General features: G+C 57.0%; 1 protein-coding gene across 1 annotated transcript in view; it reads right to left on the bottom strand.

Moving 5' to 3' along the window:
* The window catches only part of MYO18B (myosin XVIIIB), a 56,978-nt gene that overhangs the window by 34,412 nt on the left and 7,745 nt on the right, over positions 1-14,821 (bottom strand). The window contains 12 exon segments of the mRNA XM_039561332.1: positions 2,058-2,167; positions 2,693-2,885; positions 4,267-4,450; positions 5,168-5,327; positions 5,461-5,608; positions 5,998-6,078; positions 7,342-7,534; positions 7,811-7,901; positions 8,692-8,856; positions 12,473-12,617; positions 13,906-13,969; positions 14,408-14,508. Coding sequence (XP_039417266.1) covers positions 2,058-2,167; positions 2,693-2,885; positions 4,267-4,450; positions 5,168-5,327; positions 5,461-5,608; positions 5,998-6,078; positions 7,342-7,534; positions 7,811-7,901; positions 8,692-8,856; positions 12,473-12,617; positions 13,906-13,969; positions 14,408-14,508 — 1,635 coding nt within the window.

Genomic DNA, 14,821 nt, shown 5'->3' with positions numbered 1-14,821 from the left:
GCTGAAATGGGGTGCAGAGACCCCCAGTCCTCACAGGCACCCAGTAAGGGTTCATCCAGCTTTGTGGCACCCCACAAGGGAGCACCCAGCTCTGCCCTCCTTTCTTCCTCCGCTTGCACTGCCCAGTCCCAAGTCCCAGTGCAAGGACTTCCCTCCCCCAAGGCTTTCAGCAGCATGGGGAGTAAAGATCTGCAGCTGCAGGCAAGATTTTGCCCCTTTTGCTGCCATCCCTGGTCTGGCAGGGCCTTGGTGAACGGGCAGGAGGTGACACAGGGGACAGTGCCTGCCCCAGGACCATCCAACAGCACTCAGTGCTTCCCTCCTGCCCACCTCACCAACAGCTCATCCCATGGAGCCAAAAACAGGGGGATGGGCTGAGTTCTCCCTGAGTCCACGGCACAGCACGGAACTCCCTGGAAGATTTGAGCAGGAGATTATCCCAAGGAGAAGCCTGAACTCAATTACTCCGAGCTTTGGACTAAAACATGAACATAACAGCCGGCACCACCAGCCATTCCCCTGGGGCAGCCACGCTGTCTGCATGGGTGGATGGTTTGAAAGCCCTTGGGCTGCAGAAATCATTACAAAATTCCTCTGCTAATACCTCGCTCCACACAAGATCCTTCGGCAGCCTCACGCAGCTCCTCCCCGAAGGACAAACCCGCAGAAGGAATATTCCACCGTGGACCCAAGAGGAGCAGGATTGCACCCCTGACCTCACCATTAGCTGTGCAAGGGGGGGATGGAGTACACCAGGGAACGGGGATGGAGTACACCAGGGAACAGGGATGGAGTACACCAGGGAACGGGGATGGAGTACACCAGGGAGTGGGGATGGAGTACACCAGGGAACAGGGATGGAGTACACCAGGGAACGGGGATGGAGTACACCAGGGAACGGGGATGGAGTACACCAGGGAGTGGGGATGGAGTACACCAGGGAACAGGGATGGAGTACACCAGGGAACGGGGATGGAGTACACCAGGGAACGGGGATGGAGTACACCAGGGAACAGGGATGGAGTACACCAGGGAGTGGGGATGGAGTACACCAGGGAGTGGGGATGGAGTACACCAGGGAGTAGGGACGGAGTACACCAGGGAGTGGGGATGGAGTACACCAGGGAACGGGTATGGAGTACACCAGGGAATGGGGATGTGGACCACAGTGTCCTGTCCTGGACAGGTGAGGAGGCACCAGTGCTGTTGCTGTGCCTGTTGTGGTGGCACTGCTGGGACTGGGACTGGGACTGGGACTGGGACTGGGACTGGGACTGGGACTGGGACTGGGACTGGAACTGGTGTGGGCTGTGCAGGACAGCCCCATCCCATCCCAGCACAAGTGCAGGGCCAGCTGTCACTGCACTGTCCCCTCACAGCTGACGAGCCTCTCTCCTGCTCCAGCAGCCGGGTTAATGCCATGTCCTGGGAAGCATTTCCCAGCTAACAAACCCTTGTGGCTCCAGGGAGGATGGGATTTTCCAAATCCCCTGCTTACACGCTGCTGACAAGGCACCCTCTGCCTCCGACAGCATTTCATAGCAATATTGACCTTTCCCGATTGTCAGACTTGTCTTATTAAATCCCGAGGTCTTAACTGCCTTTGCACATGCTGGCTGCAGTTTGCACAACACAGCACGTGCCCAGCTTTAATTCAGCTCCTCTCAGCTCTTCCTGCCTCATCCATGGCCCTATTCCAGGGGTGGCTTTGAACCTCCCTGGTTCTGCTACAAATTTACCAGGAAACAAATAAAACTGGCAAATGTCCGCTTTCCTTCCTGAGCTCTTTTGGCTTTCAGCATCATGGGATGAGGTGAGGAGTCACCCCAGGCTGCAGGTGATGCCCAGTGCCCAGCAGCTTCCACAGTCCCTGCTCTCTTGGGTCCCTGGGAATGTTGCCTGGTTTTGGGGGAGCCGAGGAGAGGGACTTGTTCTGCTGGGCCACAGCAGTGCCCAGATCCTGCCCTCAGTTCATGCCCCGTCCTGCTGGAATAGCTCTGGCATCATCACAGCCCCACGTGGGGGTCTCAGCTCGTGCCCCCCAGCCCAGCACACACCTTGCTCTCATCTGGCACCTCGTAGGCAGAGTTGTGCTTCTTCATCACCTCCGGAGCCAGCACCTGGAAGCGCCTGCGGAACTGGGTGAGGAGCAGTCGATCCGAATACCCTGGGGGCACACAGGAGTGTTGGGGGCTGCACCAGGCTCAGGGCACTGGAACTGGCACGCTGGGGAGGGACCTGCTGGGACATCCTGTGCACAGCAAAGGGCACCAGGGGTGGAGGGGACATGGGGAGCTTCCATGAGAGAGAAACCCCTGCAGAGGGTGCTGAGATGAATTTGAGGTGGCCAGATGCCCCCCAGCACCTCGTGTCAGGCAGGACATGCCCCTGGACCTCCTGCACAGCTTCCTCTGCACATGGCATGGGCTGTGGTCATGGTCAGTGCAGGTCCAGCCTGATTCACAGATGCTCCAAGGGGACCTCCACTGGAGCTGCAGCTACCAAGCTCAGGCATGAGAGGGGCTCAGAACCCATGCAAAAAGCAAGAATAAAAATTGAGGGGATTTCTGAATTGAGGGGATTTCCTTGCCTGCTGGTGAGAAGCAGGTGATGAGCAAAGGCTGGAAGGGCTGAGCCAGGGGCAGGGAGCAGAGGGTGGGACTGGCATGGCCAGGGCAGGGTCTGGACGTACCAACACGGTGGAGCCGCAGGGCATCCAGGAGCTGGGTCCCTTCCAGCTGTGTCCTCAGGGCCACCACATCCAGCTGTGGGGCTGCGTCCGGCGGCGCCGGGGGCCGAGGGACCGGCCCTTCCCCACCCATCCCTGGGAGGAGGCAGTGGACAAAGTGCAGCTGGGACCGTCGGAGAAGGTTGGTGAGGGCATCCTGGAGGGCAGCAGAGGTCAGTGGGGATGGAGGGGACAAAGGGTCAGCATGTGCTGGCAGTGGGAAATGCTCCCTGTGCGCCTGCAGGGTGTCTGGGCAGGTGGAGGAGTCAGCTCCGAGTTGGGAGCAGCTCCAGTCAGAGGGGTGAACACGAGTGGTGAGCAGGACCCTTCCTCCTAATGTCCCATGTTTTCAGTTGGTGGCCACAAAAATTACCAGGATTCACAGAATCATGGAATGGTTTGGATTGGAAGCATTAAAGATCGTTGTGGTTGAGGGATGCTGGGCAGGGGGTTTGTGAGGCACAGGCAAGACCCCAAAATGGGCTGGTCAGGGAGTCAGCAGAGCGTGAGCCTCATCTCAAGAGTGTTTGGACACCTAATTAAGTGTGAGAGCAGCAGGAGCCTGGCCCATGCCCAGCACCGAGGGCTGGTTACTGTCTGAGCACTTAAGAGGATTAAAGCAGAGAGGTGTGTGTGATCTGTGTGTGATCTGTGTGATCTCTGTGATCTGTGTGTGATCTGTGTGATTTCTGTGTGTGATCTCTGTGTCATCTCTGTGTCATCTCTGTGTGATCTGTATGTGATCTCTGTGTGATCTCTGTGTGATCTGTGTGATTTCTGTGTGTGATCTCTGTGTGATCTCTGTGTGATCTGTGTGATTTCTGTGTGTGATCTGTGTGTGATCTGTGTGTGATCTCTGTGTGATCTCTGTGTGATCTGTGTGTGATCTGTGTGATCTCTGTGTGATCTCTGTGTATGATCTCTGTGTGTGATCTCTGTGTGATCTCTGTGTGTGATCTCTGTGTGATCTGTGTGTGATCTCTGTGTGATCTGTGTGTGATCTGTGTGTGATCTGTGTGATCTCTGTGATGTGTATGTGATCTGTATGTGATATGTGTGTGACCTGTATGTGATCTGTGATCTCTGTGTGTGATCTGTGTGATCTCTGCATGATCTGTGTGTGATCTCTGTGATCTGTGTGATCTGTGTGTGATCTGTGTGATCTCTGTGATGTGTATGTGATCTGTATGTGATATGTGTGTGATCTGTATGTGATCTGTGATCTCTGTGTGTGATCTGTGTGTGATGTGTGTGATCTCTGTGTGATCTGTATGTGATCCGTGTGTGATCTCTGTGTGATCTCTATGTGATCTGCACCTGATCTCTTTGCCTGGGAGGCTCTCCCTGAGGGACAGCAATGCTGGACAGGCCAGCACAGCATCCCCGGTGGCCAAAGCCACAACGGGGACGTCCAGGAGGTCACTGCTGGGGCCTTGGGGCACCCCAGTAAGGGAGTGTGTCCAAGGCAAAGTCCCAGCGTGGGGTCACCATTCTCTGTGCCACGACAGGGGCAGCAGGGTCCCGGCGCCGGCACTCACCGCCTGCAGCTTGATCTGGGCACACACCGACCTCTTCCTCAGGGCGGCGAAGCTGCTGGCGAAGGTTTTCCTCAGGCAGGCGTTGCGGTGCAGGGCGGCCTGGGAGCGCCCCTCCAGCCCGGCCAGGGCTCGGCAGGACAGCGGAGCGCTCGCCCGCGGCTGCACCAGCTCCCGGACCGCGGCTCTGCCGGGACACACACGCCATGGGGCACCGGGCTCGGCTTCCCAGCTTCTTCTACAGGGGTGCAACACCCACGGCCCCAAATTCGGAAGTGGTGCTGCTCTGCAGAGTGGAGCAAGATGCTGGGACACCCCCACCCACTGCATCCTCTCTGGTCCGAGCACGGAGCTGTTGGCTGCTGTTAGAGCTTCCCTGGGCTGAAGCCCAAACCGAATGAGTCAGGAATATGCAAGCAGAAGGTTAAAAACCCCTCGTGTGCGCAGACACCTGCAGCACTTCAGTTCCTTTTCAATTCCAATTTCGTTTACAAGGTTGCTCAAAGCAGTGGGAAACCCGGGCAGCTGCTGGTGAAGCCTCACGGCTCTGACTTGTGCAGGATGCCCCCAGGCAGGGACACTGTCCATGGAGGAGACTGCTCCAAGCCCTGTCCAACCTGGCCTTGGACACTTCCAAGGGATCCAGGGGCAGCCACAGCTTCTCTGGGCACCCTGTGCCAGAGCCCTCACCTCCCTCCCAGCCAGGAATTCCTTCCCAATATCCCACCTAACCCTGCCCTCTGGCAGTGGGCAGCCATTCCCCCTTGTCCACACAAGGGATGCCTCACACACCCCTCCATCTCCAGAGCTGGGGCAGGTTTGCAGCTCAGAGCAGGGGCATCCCCACCCCCCTCCCAGGGGCACAGGGTTCTCCACTGGTGCCGTGGCACCTCCTGGTACTTACACCGTGGAATTCTGCAGCACCTGGATGGCGTTCTGGGCCGAGAGGTTGAACTTGGCCTTGCTGACCCAGCCCGTGAGGTCGTAGCGCACGGGGGCCGTGCCCAGCTGGTGGCAGATCTCGAAGTGCAGCGTCTGCTCACACCTGCGCAGGTGCCCGTCCCCTGTGACAGCGACAGCACCCCAGGGCCAGCCCAGAGAAAAGCCCAGTGAGGGGTTTAATCGTCCTCATCTCCCAAATTCCCAAAGCCAAATGGTGATGGCAGAGGCTGGGCAGTCGAGCCGAGCCCAACTCACCCTCCTGGTCGGGTCCCTTCATGGCGAAGTAGGAGCAGAGGCGCTCGAAGGCAGTGCCATCACCAGAGCCTGGGATCAGCACCTCCTCATCCAGGATCCACAGCAGCCCCCGGCGAGCGGCCCCGGGGCTGCCAGGGAGCACCTGCGGCTGCCAGGGGACAAGAGGGCTCTGGGCTCTGGCCACAGCCACGCCAGCCTGCTCTGCTCCCTCTATCCTGCTCCCACTGCCCAGATGTAGCCCCTACCCCACAGCAGAGCCAGGAGACCCTCCCGACCTGATCCAGCTCTGGACATCACCCTGAGCCCTCCACAGTGACAATGTCCCAAAGGAGCCCATCATCCCAGGCTGGGAGGGGTGATGGAGTGCAGAGCTTGGTCAGGAAGGGTCCCTGTATTTTAAAGAGCCACAAAGGTCCTGCTGGATGCTGTCCCCTCCCCTGCAACACCTCAGGTTGCTCTGGGACACTCCTCAGGGTCCCGCTCTGCCTCTGGAACCCTCGCTGCTCGGAGCAGCGGGATGCAGAGGGGACAGGGTACCTGGGAGCAGCTCAGGTCGATGATGGACAGCGTGGCCAGTGGAGAACGCTCTGGAAGATCAAAAGACACCTCAACATTTTCCTGGAAAACATCATTTAAAAGCTTGCTTCAGTCATGGGATGGCATCTGGAAGCCAAGAGCAGATCCACTGGCAGGGATAAGGAGGAAGGCAGAGATCCAGCACCAGGGGAGAGGAGCAGCCACCAGAGCTGTGACACACAGGCATGGCCATGTCTGCCCCCCTGGAATTCCCTACGGAATGCTGCTTCGGGGTGTCAGCCAGGCTGCCTAAATAATATGATTTATGTTATAGTTGAAAAGAATCTCTTGACAAGAAAACAACCAATTACTTAATTCGCAGCTTGCAGGTGTTGTGTCCTTCCCTCCCTGGGGGCTCCAGGGGTCATCCCAACACCCCCAGCACCAGGAGCCCCCCAGGAAGGGAAGGGAGAGCACGGCTGGTCCTTCCTCATGCCTGAACCAGGGGTGCTCAGCAAAAGTCGTGGCTCCAGCGTCTCTCCATGGCGACACGGAGAGGTTCTACCAAGGGATCCGGCTCTGCGGGCAGAGCAAAGGCAGCAGCGGGGACTCCGTTTCTTCCTGCACAGGGCACGTGCCACTGTCACCCATGTGGGACCCAGCACTGGCACTGAGGGGCTCACAGAGTGGTCTGGGGCTCACAGGGCCATGTCCTGCACCATCCTTATCCAGCAGCAAAGCCCAGGCAGGGGGAGCCTGCCGAGCCCTCCGGCATTCCAGGCAGCAATTACATCTTCATCACTAGGGAAGGGCACATCTGTCCTTACTCGGTGATGTGTGTGTTAAACCATGGGAATTCAGCTATTTTCCCAGGGCTAGAGGCATTATGGTAACTCCTTTAAGCCTATAGTAAGTTCATGTCTGCCTGTAGGGTTCTCAGCAGCTTATTTCTGCAATAATTTATCATTTTCCTTTCTATTCTCTATTATTCATCACCTGAGGAAAAAGTCAGCTGCACCAGCAGAAGGGCATGAAGTCTCCTGAGCTGGAGCAAGTGTATCCCAGGATTCCAGAATGGTTTGGATTGGGAGGGACCTTAAAAATCATCTCATTCCAACCCCCCTGCCATGGCAGGTTCCACCAAGATGCCAAGAGAGCGTCTTTGGCACATCAGAAATAGCCAAGAGGATTCAAAACTGAGGCAGGGGGTGAAGAGAGAGACAGCCCAAGCTTCCTGCTCCGTGCAGACCCCCAGTAAAACTCGTGAGTTATTCACCCACACCACGGCGGGACACAGGGATTCCTGGAGACAAAGGCAGCCCCGCTCCCTGGTGCTGGGAGCTGCTCCCAGCCCCTGCTCCTCACCTCTCGGTACCTCTCCATCTGCCACAGGAAGGTTTTCTCATAGAAGAGGCCCTGCAGCCTCTCCTGGACATAGTTATGGCACAGCTCCTCGAAGGTGGCTGCTCGCTCGCTGCGCTGCTGCCGCGGGCTCTGGAAGCCAGGGGTGTCCACCACGGCAATGGAGGCCATGGAGAGGTGCTGGGAGGAGAAGGACCTGGGAAGAGCCACACACACCACCAGGATTTACCCACGGGCAGCAAAGTGGTGCCAGCCAGGCACACGCAGTGCCTGTGCCACAGGAGGGCAGGACACAGGAGTCCCGAGTGCCACTGCAGCCCCAAGGGCCACCGCCATTCCCACACAAAGATTTTTCACACAACTTCCTGGTTTTCCAGCAGGAATCAGTCACCTGCTCCATGCTCCCTCTCCTCAGCAGCCCCTGGAGAAGCGGCTGCCACCCCAGCCCCAGTGCCCAGCAGCTCTTTGGTACCTGTTGATGAGTGAGACCACGGCAGCAAAGAGCTCCTCGTAGAGCCCCGAGGCCATTCCCTCCACACACTCCACTCCCGTCATCTTGGGCCCTGGCACAGCGGGAGGGAAGAGCAGGCACACACATTTATTTCCAGCCAAGTTCAGCCTGCTCAGAGCTGAGGTGGGACCTGGGATTCCCTGGATTCAGTGCAGGAGAGCCCACACGGCTCCACAGCATCACCCCTGCACATCCCACTCCCCCCGCCTGCCTTCGGCTCCTCTCCTGCCTCACGAGGATTTAAGGAATACAGCTATTGCCATGACAAAGGCCACTTCCTCAGGCTCTCACTTTTATCAGGAGAACTTGCCAGGCCCAGCTGGAATTCTGCTGCTGCTGAGCATCATGGAATCATCAAGGTTGGAAAAGACCTCCAGGATCATCAAGTCCAACCTTCAAGGAGTGTGGGAAGGCTGACCTGAAACCCAGGCAGTATCTCACCCTCCCACCTTGCACATGCTGGATCTGCCTCCATGAATTAGATCCGTACATTAATTTAACGTTTGTAGTGGCTCAGCAGCACAATCCCTGATCCAGATCTCCTTGCAGGACACAACACCAGCTCAGCTCCATTCGTGGAGTTTGGGGTTTTTTCCCCATTTTTCTAGCAGAGCTCTCACAGTGTTTAAGCCACATCACTTATCCAAATTCACCTGACTTCATGTGTCCCTAAGGAGAGTCAGGCAGGGGCAGCTGCAGAGCTGAGGGCAGCGACGTGACACAGCCCAGTTAATGATTTTATTAATATTAACAACCTAATTGGGCCAGAAGAACAGGACACGTTGCCTCACCATTCCCTCTCCTACAGAAATAAAGGAAAAAGGGATGGGGCATCCCAGTACCTGGCGGGCTCTCCTCTGCTGGGGGCCGGCCCCGGGCTGTCACCTGCGCCAGGATGTGCCTCAGGTGGTGCTTGAAGACGGCGGTGCCGAGCTCCTCCACGTCGCAGCCCAGCACCTCGGCAGCGCGGCTGGCGCTCTCGAACCTCAGGAACTGCTTCCTGCCAACTGGGGAGGGGGCACGGGGGGCTCAGCCACGGCCAGCTCTGCCTCAGCATCACCAAAAACCTCCCACCCCCTCCCTCGTGCTGCCCCAAAATCAAAATGATCCGAGGCAAGTCGGGGACCAGGTGAACCACATGACAGAGCAAAGCAGCAGATGTGTTGATGGGAGTTGATGGGATTACAAACCAATCCCTCGAAATCCGGGATCACCTTTCAGGGTCTCAGCAGTGTTTGCTGTCCCTCCAGCCGGCAGCAGAGGTTCCTCCCCACGAGCAGAGCTCTGCACATCGCTCACACCCGGTGATAATGATTCCAGCTTAATGATTAAAATCAATAGGGAAGTAATCTGCAGGATTAATCCTTTTACAGATCCAGGGCAGAAAGGTGTCGTGGAGGCAGCCGGGCAGCACAGCTCAGGAACACGGGGGATGAGCACAAATGGCAGCAGCCAAAGTCACCCAGAGACCTCAGGGTGGCACTTTTGGGTGCTCGGGGAGTGATGAGGAGCTCATGGGGCTCACAGCTAAAATGGGCCCTTAAAACACAGCTGGTGGCTGGTGGTGGGGAGAGGGTGTGGGATGGAGAGAGAGAGGTGGTCACATCCTGGGAAACTCCATGGGGGACCCACTCCTGGCCGAGGGGATGCACAAAGCAGGGCTCGATGCCTGGGGGTGATTCACAGCACACCCACAAGAGTCAGCCGCCTCTCCCTTCCCCTTTGATCCTTTCCCACTATTTCCTATGCTGACTGAAGGACTCCAACATCAAGGGCTGTGCTGGAGCAGGCAGAGGAATTGCCTCAACGCTCCAGGCTTTGATTTATTCTGTTCCCACTTGTTCTTGTCTGAGCTGGCTGGACAGACACTGATTCCTGTCAGACACAAAAGCTCTGCCTGCCAGGGAGTGGAGGGGTTGGGGGGCCAGGGCTGCACAGACCTGGCTGGCATCCCATACTGCCCATTCCAGTATCCCACACTGCCCACTCCAGCAGCCCTGGGACAAACCAGGGGGTCCACTCAGCCCTGGGCATCCCCAGGCACCATTTCACCCTGCATAAACTACAACGAGCAGCAGCTCCACATGGCCCTCCTGGGTGTGATGTGACCATGGAAAATTCACTGACTTTAACCTGAAAGGAATTACTTTGGCCCAGGTAATATTTAAGAGAAGCAGAAGGAAAACACAGGGACAGCTCAGCCTCTCCTTCTACAGCCCCAGCCCTTCTACAAACCACTCAATGCCCAATTTCCTGGGTCAGAAACAGGGATGCTCCTTTTCCTGCCTTCCAGGACATGATGCCACAGGCGTGGGTCTGTGCAGGAGCTCCTGGGCAACAGCAGCCCCCACGTACCAGCAGCCTGAGCACTCACCCCGGCCTATTGCAGGTGGTCTCACTGACCCCAAAATTGGCCCCTGGCTGTCTGGGTACTCCCATCCCTCCTGCTGCCCTGGTGCCCCTGACCTCTGCATGGTTTTAGGCAGCTCAATGTCCTCCAGCAGGTTCCAGCCCTCCTGCCCTGTGGTTTTCCTCCATCCAGAGGGGTTCAGGAGGTTGGGTTTGCAGCAGCCTCGCTGTGCCATGGGGTTTGCAGTGACTCCTGACCACGACTGACTCCTGACACACCTGTGGCAGCACCAGGAGGGCTGGAATCGCGGCCACCTCCGTTAGAGGTGCGTGGTGGGAAGCCCCCAGGGAGCTGGGAGCCACAATGGTTTATTCTGATATCAGCCAGCAAAAGGACAGCGTGGGGAGCAAGCGGAACGCCAGGCCCGCTGCGCCCCAAACCTCCCTCCCGCTTACAGAGGCAGCAAATAAATGAAAACAGGGGATTTTCTGCAGCCCACAAAGGGACTGGAGCACTCAGGTGAATGGTGCCCGAGGTGCCCCGCTGGCCTCCAGCTGCCAGGCTGCTTTCCCACTGAAAGAGCTGCTCTAATACGTTTCAAAGGCAGCGGGGAGGGCTGACACCGGCATGGAGCAGAACGAGCTTTTGAAATTCAACCTTTTCTTCTCAGTGTTTTTGTAGCTGCAAATGCATTTCCCACCCCCAGCCAGGGAGAGGTGGTGCTGTTCCCTCCTGGTTTATTCCCGCACATACTGAACGGGTGAGGAGAGAAGGGAAAAAGGTGCCTTTAGCCCACTCTGGGGCCCGTTTAACACGTGCCGGGGCCGTGGCTGTGGATGGGGATGGAGGAGGCGCCCGGCTGAGCTCCTGAATGCCCTGGAAAACGAGTGCCGAGGCTCCCTTCGGCGAGATTTCAAGGAGAGGATTTGGAATACACAACATCAAAGGGCATGAAAGGGGAAGGGAAGAGATGGCTATCGGGAGACAGGTTTAACCACATTAAAAGAGTCGTCGCCCCCACTGAGACTTTTGCTCCATCCGGCTTTGATCCATTTTTTATCCATATTTCCTTTCATTTCTCCCCTTTTGTTGACACACGGTGGGGGAATCAATACCAGAGTGAGTGACACTGAGACATGCTCTGCTTGTTAATCCCACACCCGAGCGCGCTCGGAGCCGCAGCCCTGCCTGGATCCGCTACTCCCATTCCTGTCCCTGCTGCAAGAATTGAGCAGGATTTGTTGGATCCAGCACTCGATTCCCTCCCAGACTGATTTACAGAGGGCTGAGGACAGGATGTGCAGGAAGTCTGAGCAAAGAAAAGCTCCCTGCGATCATTCCTCCACCTGCCCTTGAGCTGGGCACTCCCAAAACGAGACACCTCTCCAAAATCTGCTCTCCTGAAAACTCACAGGGCAGAAGGACTTTCAAATTTTTTTGGCCAAGAGCCTTCTGACACTCATCGGCCTGCGCCCACAGGGTCATCTATAAAAGCTGGAAGGGCATTAAGGTAGATGGAGATGAGGAAAGAGAACACCAGAAAGAAGGAGAAAAGAGAACTCACTGTAAGTCATGACAGCATCTATCCTTTTAAAATAATTAATAAATGATTAATGGCATAAATTACCATAAGATGTGTTATGACATGCTGCAGAGACGTTTATAAATGTCTATGGCTTGGTTTATGGCAGCCTTTGTGCAGCCCTCATAAATTGAAGTGTGTAAATCAATGTGGCTGCCTCCAAAATGGGTTAGAGCACGTCCTAAAATAATTTGCAAGGGATAAGGCAATTTCTGCTCGCCCGTATTAACAAAGTCTCTATAAATACAATCTTCATCCAGACTCAGCCTGTTATAATTCAGTTACTGTGGTAGACACTCAAGAGATGATAGCATTAGTGCTACCTGAAGCTGTCCCTTCGTGGTGTCATTGGGGACAACGTGCCAGTGAAGGAGTCACCCACGGGTTCTTCCTAAGGAGCTGGCATGAGGTGACACCCAGCAGCCCCTGCCCTGTCCACATGTGGCAAGGACAAACCTGCTCCAGAAGCCCCCACGGGGCAGGACACCAACACCCCCCATCCCACCGTGGAGGAAGAGCAATGAAAAGCTTGGAGCCCCCACAGATGAACAGCCTCGGGATGAGCATCATCCCCGCACACCTCCCCATTCCCTGCATCCCAAAAACCCCTGGTCCCCGCTAGGACACGCTCCCTGCCCGCTCCAAGCACAGAAACAAGGTGTGAGGGAAGCAGAGGCAGGAGCCCCCGTACCTTTGCAGGCTCCAGCAGCTCCCAGGTGGTAGATTCCGGCCAGGATGCGCCACACGGCTGCCTGCTCCTCTGCGGTGATGCCCAGCGTGCCCATGGCAGCCCGGAGCTGGGAGAAGGCCACCGAGGCTCTCTGCTTGTCTTCGGGCTGCAGGGGGAGAGAGCCAGGGGATGTCACTGCCTCTGCTGGGCACTGTGCCCGACAGAAGGGAGAGCGAAACCATCAGGACAGCAAGGAAAGACAGCAAGGGGTTTTTGGAAAATTTGGACAAAGTGGAGAAGCCGCTGGCAGGTTCCTTGGGTGCCTGGTGTTAGGAGCAAGCTGGGTACACCACCTCATCGGACAAGGACATGTAATTCCCGCTTCAGGAGTGTCTACAGAGCAGCAGCTGGAGATGGATGCTTTATATCGTGGAATCACCAAATGGTTTGGGTTGGAAGGGACCTTAAAGCTCATCTCATTCCAAGCCCCTGCCATGGCAGGGACACCTTCCACAGCCCAGGTTGCCCATCCAGCCCCGTCCCCTCACTCCTCACCAAACACACCTGCCCAGAGCTGAGCAGCTCCCGGCCACCAGCAGGGCCTCACCTGCCACCTCCCACCACAGACAGCCCCTCCTGCAGTCCCTGAGCTGGGGCTGCTCCGTGGGGCCAGGAGCCACCGGCTCCAGCGGGCAGCATCCCTCCTTGGCAAGGACCAGGGAAAACCATCCGTGCTGGGATGGCAAATCCCCAGCAATCAGAGTTGTGAAAGGAGGGGAAAACCCCATCTCTGAACGCAAGCCTGCTGCATCAGCAGGGTGAGGACTTTGCTGTGCCCTCCCTGGAGCTGCTGCTCCAGCAGGAGATTCCTTTGGCTGCCGAGGCGGAGCAGGAGCTCCCTAATGAAGATGGAATATTGGATTCATCAATAGATGATGTAACTGCAAATTGCTGCGATTCATCCCCGTGCTTTGGCTTGTGGACAATCTGCTGGGGCTCTGCAAACAGCTCAGACTAATGAGGGGCTGGGGCTGGGAATCAGCTGTGGAGCTTTAACCCCTAAAATTCACCTTCTGGGCTGCCCAAAAGGATGCTCTTGCCGCTGGGAGTTGCTGCTGCAGGGGAACATTGGGTGTAGGTGACCCTGGAGCAGCAGGATGTGTTCCCAGGGTGGCTGTGGCATGTGGAAAAACCCAAGCAGAGATCCCAGGCAGGGCAGCCCCAGTCCCAGCAGCTCCCCTGTGGCTGTCAGAGGGGTGCTGGGGGCTGTTCAGGCAGCCCCTTCCTCAAATCTCAACATTCCCTCCCTCCCCTCCATGCTCCCAGCACAGTGGCATCATCACGAGTCACCCACCCAGCAGCCAGGGACTCCTCTAACTGGGGGTGACAAAGGGGGTGCCCTGCAGCAACCCACGGCAGAGGGGCACAAGACTCCAGCATTTCCCTCTCCCTACCTTTGTGAACGGTTTGATCCCAAAGGAATTGCTCTCAGCCACCTGGTGCAGGTGCAGCATCGTCCTGGGAGTAGGCACAGAAAAAGAGAGTCAAGCTCCCCCCTTGCCTGCCCCCAGCACCCCCAGCCCCCTTTACAGCACCATCGGAGGGACCTGGATGGGACAGGCCACCACAGCACTGCCCTGTGCAGGGACATGAGCTGGCACACCAGGAGCCTTCACTGGGGACACAGCTTGGGTGGAACCAGAAGTGAGAGGGAAAGGGACCTCGATCCCATTTATCACCCCAATTTCAGCTTTAGTGGAGGGGCAAAAAAGCACCAGGAAACACCCCCCTTTCACAGAAAATCTCTCTGTGTGCCGCAAGATCCCTGCAGCCCCACTAATGCAATTGCTCTCACAATCTCTCATCAGGGGGGGTCTCAAAACCATTGATGGAGGGAATTTGGGTATAAAGGGGGAATCCCTGGACAGCCCATGGCTGTGGGAGCCTCACACCCACCTCTCTGCCACATCCAGCCCCGCCAGCAGCAGAGGGAAGATGTTGAAGCTGCTCTCTCCGTCGGGCTGCTGGGCAATGCGGGCCCTCTCCAGCAGCAAGGTCTGGGGAGGGAAAAGGGGACAGGGAGATGAGGAGATGCTCCTGGGACCTGCCAGGGAGGGGCTGGATCTCTCCTTGCAGGGCCTCAGCTGGATTTGGGGGCTGTGCAAGCAGGAGCTGAATCATGCCCCAGGCACCAAGGGGCAACACTTCAGTGCATGAGAGCAACACCCATGGTCCCTCTGAGCTTCCAGAGGTCTGGGCAGTGCCACAGCCCCAGGAAGATGCTGCAGGATCGGGATAAGTCATTGCCTGGGCTTAAAATAAGCCCAGCTCATCTCCAGCCTTGCCGAAGGTGTTCAGTACCAGCACTGG

The sequence above is a fragment of the Corvus cornix genome, chromosome 15 (genome assembly GCF_000738735.6).
Source record: "Corvus cornix cornix isolate S_Up_H32 chromosome 15, ASM73873v5, whole genome shotgun sequence".
Lineage (NCBI taxonomy): Eukaryota > Metazoa > Chordata > Aves > Passeriformes > Corvidae > Corvus > Corvus cornix.
Note: the sequence above shows the minus strand (reverse complement) of the source record. Positions and strands in the feature narration are given on the sequence as shown.